At 27.7% G+C, this 6,130-nt stretch overlaps 1 protein-coding gene across 1 annotated transcript; it reads left to right on the top strand.

Annotated features, from left to right (window-relative positions):
* Positions 1 to 1,584: 1,584 nt before the first annotated feature.
* LOC108726020 (dynein-1-beta heavy chain, flagellar inner arm I1 complex) lies at positions 1,585 to 5,397 on the top strand. The gene is made up of 10 exons (XM_018453374.1): positions 1,585 to 1,669; positions 1,788 to 1,864; positions 2,142 to 2,484; positions 2,734 to 3,072; positions 3,276 to 3,465; positions 3,616 to 3,781; positions 4,033 to 4,172; positions 4,430 to 4,757; positions 4,937 to 5,124; positions 5,358 to 5,397. Exons 1-10 carry the CDS (start codon positions 1,585 to 1,587, stop codon positions 5,395 to 5,397), a joined length of 1,896 nt encoding a protein of 631 aa, XP_018308876.1.
* Positions 5,398 to 6,130: the final 733 nt, after the last annotated feature.

Genomic DNA, 6,130 nt, shown 5'->3' with positions numbered 1-6,130 from the left:
TAATTATTCTGCACATAAAAATATTATAGGTAGAAAAATCAAAGAATCAATAGTTTTCAAATCATTCTATACTTTGTTCTGGCACATATTGATATGTAATATTAAATATCTCGTGGAAACTATTTTTTTTTTTATAATCTCTTAATTTAATACTTTTATACACAGAATAATGAAACGAATCAATTAATATAAAGAAAACACTAATATTGCTTATTTAAAAAATTACCAATTTTGCTTACATATCTTTCTTAAAGTAACTATGTGCAGCACAGAATTTGCAGCAATATCGTAACAAAATCTCTGCAGTATTACGATAATGTTGCTGCAATGTTGCAGCAGTTACTGCAACTATTGTGAAACTTTGTGCTGTAGGGTGTATTTTCTTTACACCAATTAATTCATCTCATTATTTTGTTCTTAAAAGTACGATTATAAAAAAAATAATTTAGGAGATATTTAATATTTCATGTCAATATGTGCCAGAATAAAATATAAAATATTTCATAAAATATTAATTTTTTTGTATCTCTACCATAATTACTTTTATATGCAATATAATTAGATGAAACATGTTATATAAAAAAAAACTGTATAAAATTTCACTTAAAAAAAAAGAAACCTTGAAATCTCTTAGAAGCACGTCCATCTACAGATGATTTGTAACTCTATCAAAAGATACCCTCCTTGAAATAAAGTAAGCTCTACTTAAAATATTTTTTAGAATAACGAATAGTTTGGGTGAGATAATTGCGTCAAATAGAGCACTCTGTATATTTTTTTGAAGCAATTATGTATTGTGTTTACACTAATTGATTCATTTCATTATTCTGTTTCATTTTTAGCAGTAATTTTTGAGATAAGTAGGTATTAGTGAGCGCTGGTGAGCGCACCTTGACGGAAAAACAGAAAGCGGAAAAGCAGCAGCCAATCAAAACTCGCGTTGGTAGTCAACAATATTTCGGCTTTTTTGTATATATAATACTTACTACCAGCGCGAATTCTGATTGGCCGCTGCTTTTCCGCTTTCTGCTTTTCCGTCAAATTGTAAACGCGCCTTAAAGTATTCGCGCATATCGTGACTGTTGCTCCATGTTACTCAATATGGCGATTTAAAAGTAGCAAGATAAAAATTTTCCTCTCTTTTCTAGACAATTTTATTCTCAAACATGAGAAAATTTCTCATTGTTATACGTTTATGTATAGTTATTATATGCTTATGAGTTGTCTAGATCTAAAGAGTGGCCATGTATGTATGTACATACGTATATATATACGTTATACATGCATACATACATACGTATATATGTACACACACACGACAGCCTTTGCATCGTTTCATCGATACGTTATTCGTTTTATCGATACGATACAACGTCACCTGGTAACTTGGTCACCAAGTGAACCAAGTCACAAATCACCGTGCCAGCCATTGTCAAATATTTTCGCTAGTTATTTCTAGCAATTAATAACTAAAGTTCATCATTATATAAAATATATTCGCGTTCGCGCGCGCGAGTTGTTTTTAATAAACAAAAAAGTTATTTTTATTAAATAAAAATCAATAGATTGTAAAAGATGGAGAAAATGAAGAAAATAGACAAATTACCGTTGGATCCTCAACGAGAATTTTTGGACATGGATACAGACGACGAAGATTTTGGTCGACAAGGTCTTTTTACCATAACTTGTTTTTTTCAACATTTTTGATAATTGGTTTATTAATAAATTAATTGTTAATTAACGCGTATATACATACAAAAGTGTGCGTGCTTTCTAAATTATTTCAGAAAGTCCCGAAACCGAAGAGGAGCAATCTTCTGAACCGATCAGACCAGTCTTTGATGAACAAGATTTAAATAAATTGGTTATTCTTCCAAGTTTATTTATAGATACATTCTCACATACATATATGTATATCATTTTTATTTTTTAGTAATTGATTTCTCTCATTTCATTCTTTTATAATTGCACAAAAATGTACTATCTGTACATTATATCTGACGTCAAATATATATATGTATATATAAAATTATTAACTAACTAAAAAGAATATGATTAACATTTTTAGAATATCAGTTAAATCTTTCCAACAAACATCTCTATATATAAATGATATACATTTTTATGTTACATTATTTTAGGTACAATATGTAAAAGATTTCACGATTCTTCCTTCCATCAAGGACTCCGATTGGAACGAGGATTGTTATACAATAATTCAAAAATATTTCGAAAATCCAGCTTACACATTATTATGTATATATTTTCAAGTTGATACACTGAGGGCACGATTAAGCATCTTGGATGATAATCAAAGCGATTTCATGTATTTTTTACGAATACCTTGGCACGTGTTTACAGTCGATAATTTTCATGCCACAGTTGTCTTCGGCAGCATCAATCGTAACGCAATGATGTGCGTATTGAAAATAATGGAAAACATGTATGTCACCGTCGCACGTAACAGTAGCGAGTGGCCAGAGAGTATCTTTTTTTAATATTTAATTATGATATATATAACTATGTTTGATAACAATTTTATCGAGACACTTTTGGAACCTAAATATCAAAATTCTAAAAATAGAAAATAATTGATATTTTTAATCACAAATTCAAATTGCATCATTTTTCAAATCATATTTTTGAAATCATTGTTCTTCAGTTTAGTTCTATTTAGTTTTTCAACGTCAATCTTATTGTATAAACATTTCCTTATTTCTTTAACGAGAACAGTTATCAGAAACAATCTATTTTTCAATCTACATAATTTTCTAATGTGCTTAACCGAATGGGTTTACAAGCCGATGGGTTTAACCAAATTATATGTGCCGGGAGAATATCTGTCTGATATCGCGACACTACAGAGAGATAAAAAGTCAAATTCATCCGACAATGAGACAAATGGTCTGCATGTTTCTAAGGAATTGCAGGAGTCGGAAAAGGCATTGATTGATAGATTTGAAAGAATTGTACGATATTGGATAAAACAGATACGGCAAATATTGACAAGCACATCCACAAGCAACAGTGGACGAACTGTATTCGACGAGTTGCAATATTGGACGACGAAATGTTAGTTTTGAATGCTGTATTTCATGTTACGAATCGTAAGCGATTAGTCGTTCATGTTTATTACAATTTTTATTTTTGTCTCAAAAGAACATAAAATGTTTTATTTTCAGATTTCAATTTATGTTATTTGCACGATCAATTATCAAATATGGAAATTCAATCGATATTGCATCTGTTAGAGAACGTTTGTTCGCCGAGCGTAGACTCCTTTCAACTTTTAAAGTTACAGCTTTGCGAAAACTTAGAACAAGCTTCATCCAATATAATGTATCTGAATATTCTATCAGAGGCTTGTAAGAACCTGAAATGTCCAGGAGAGATTGAAAAGCCCATAATGAAAATATTGTTATTGATACTATTCATCTGGACAGAATCCCCGTTTTATAATATGTCGTATGCGATCTTTAACGTTTATTTAATATAACATTAAAATATTTGACTATTTGCAATCGTAATCATAACATTTTGATTCCTGACTTATTTTAAAATTATTCACATATTTAAGAAGTTGGATAACGAAACAGATTTACTTGTTTATTTTAGGAATAATATAGAAGTACTTTGTGAAGCTGTAAGCATACAAATAGTACATCAATGTAAAAATTATGTTAATTTGCAAGTAATATTAGAAGGCGATACAGAAAATGGAATAAATATACTTCGGAAATGCATCTCTAGTTGTCAAATATATAAGACGATATATAATAAAGTATCTAAATTAAATATATGGCCAATTTTACCAAGCTTCCACCAAGCAAAATATTCTTAATAACCTTTATCTTATAAACATCCAAAAATAATTAATAAATTATCCAACATTAGCAAATATTAGTTGAAACAAAATAAATTATATCTAAAAATTCACAAGTTTAATAAACAATTTGAAAAAATTGTTAAAATTGGCTGTAATTTCTATAGAATTCGAGCATTTGTTCATTTTTTGCAAAAAATTAATTGCAGGTTACAAAGATAACTACACTTATTAAATCGAATAGTAACTGGGATGTAAACGAACAATTAATATTTAATTACATTGATACGTTTATGCAAAGATGTTATGATATCATTGAAATATGCAATATTTCGACAGTGTTTGAAAAGTAAGACATAATATTTTGCATACTCGGGGAAAAAATATTTTATTATATAATTATATATAAAATTATATAAAATATTATATATAAAATATGTCTCTCCATTTATATATACAATTATATAAAATTATATATAAAGCATTTTTTCTCGGTTATGCATATTCAGAACAGTAAATACATCACTGCATACACTTCGTGCGCACTCATTATCACACACGCACACAATTATAATTGATATAGTGTCATATACATAATTTTTGTAGGTGTACTAATGTGGGAATGATTGGCGGTCCAAATGGTATCAAATATGACGCTTATTGTAGTCAAATAGAGAATCTATTTTCTGAGATTCTCGATGAAATTAAATTGATTCGCCACGAAATTTTAGACGTTACAAAATTTTCGTGGCTAGAGAACATGCTGAATTTTAAGAATTTTGTGGTGGAATTAGAGAGCATGGTCAAAAATTTGATCGACTGTATATTTGATGAGATCAAAAATGTTGAAGAGGGTATCGAGGCAATTTATGCTTTACAACGCTTTAAACACAGAGAATCGTTGCGAGATTTATTATCGAGGAAATGGGTGCAGGTGAGAAAGAAACACAAGAAAACCAAACTTTTATACAAAAAGATAAAAAAAAAGATAAATTCAAACTTATATACATGTTATTATATACTAGAATGTATACAAAAATGTAATAATAGATATTTAATGCAAGTTTAAGAATATAAAATTTTTCTTTAATTAGTAAGAATGCATTTCTTCAGGTTTGGGAAATGTTTGATAAAGAAATTGAAAATTGTAGTGATAATATGATTTTATGTGAATCATATTATACTCCGTTTCAATGCTACTCAAAAGATGTAATTATGCTGTGCATTAAACAATATTTAGAACGATTATTCCATATCATGATTGATATGTCTGATTGGATAGGAGATTGTGCAGCTGAGACGTAAGTAAAATCTCTCTACTAACCTAATGTCCTTTTTATCTGCTCACATAATAAATATATTTTTATCTAATTAAAAAAATATAGGAGAACACTTGTAGTTTTTGTTACGCTATTTTATTAGATAAAAAAATTTAGAATCATCTTCTTTATATGTGTGTATGATCATTATATATTTTATTGTTTAAATTTTATATGCAATATATATAACAATATTATAAAAAAATTATTTTTAGATATATATTGGAGGAATACAAGCGAATGATGTGTCGATAAAAATAATAGAATATCATCGATAATAAAACATAATAGAGTGTAATGACCTGGGAAAAAATGTTTTATATAATAAAATTACATATAAAATTATATAAAATTATATATGTATATACATAAAATTATATATAATTTTATATAATTATACAATATGTAAAACATTTTTCCCGGGTAATTTTGATAAAAATTATATAACGTATACACACTAGTGCTTGTATATTGTATAAGAAAAAATATATGAAAATGGAAACTCTAAAAATTCGCAGTATATCAACTCTTGAATAATTTTTCTACGAAGATTGCTAATAATAAACTCAAACAGCAGAAAAATCTATGGTAAATATGAAATATAATGCACCTTCCTCCGATTTTCTTGTAATTTTGTAAATTTATTATTTCCACGCGTAGAATATATTCTGAGAAAGAAAATCGTCGCTTAAGTCCCGGTTTTTTAAATTAAATTTTCAAGTTTTTTGATGTCAGTAATTAGGAAAATGATAATTATATAAAATAAATGATAATTATAAATATTTATTACTTATTTATAATTTTAAAGAAATGTTAGATTTAAACTTTAATCCACAAAAAGAAATAAAAAGATATTTTTATTAAAAAATACCCGGGAAAAAATGTTTTATGTATAATTATATAAAATTGTGGCGATAACTTTGAATTAGTTAGGCCAGAAAAATGAATAACGGATCGTGATCGATTCGAAGTATGATCGACCGCGGGG

The sequence above is a fragment of the Mycetomoellerius zeteki genome, unplaced genomic scaffold (assembly GCF_001594055.1).
Source record: "Mycetomoellerius zeteki isolate Tzet28-1 unplaced genomic scaffold, Tzet1.0 scaffold38, whole genome shotgun sequence".
Taxonomy (NCBI): Eukaryota; Metazoa; Arthropoda; class Insecta; order Hymenoptera; family Formicidae; genus Mycetomoellerius; species Mycetomoellerius zeteki.
Note: the sequence above shows the minus strand (reverse complement) of the source record. Positions and strands in the feature narration are given on the sequence as shown.

What these genes read in the sequence shown, in the direction of transcription:
- LOC108726020 (XM_018453374.1), top strand. Translation starts at nt 1,585, where the DNA reads ATGAAGAAAATAGACAAATTACCGTTGGATCCTCAACGAGAATTTTTG. An exon ending in AACAAGATTTAAATAAATTG is followed by an intron (nt 1,865 to 2,141) that starts GTTATTCTTCCA and finishes ACATTATTTTAG; the next exon opens with GTACAATATGTAAAAGATTT. An exon ending in CAGTAGCGAGTGGCCAGAGA is followed by an intron (nt 2,485 to 2,733) that starts GTATCTTTTTTT and finishes TAACGAGAACAG; the next exon opens with TTATCAGAAACAATCTATTT.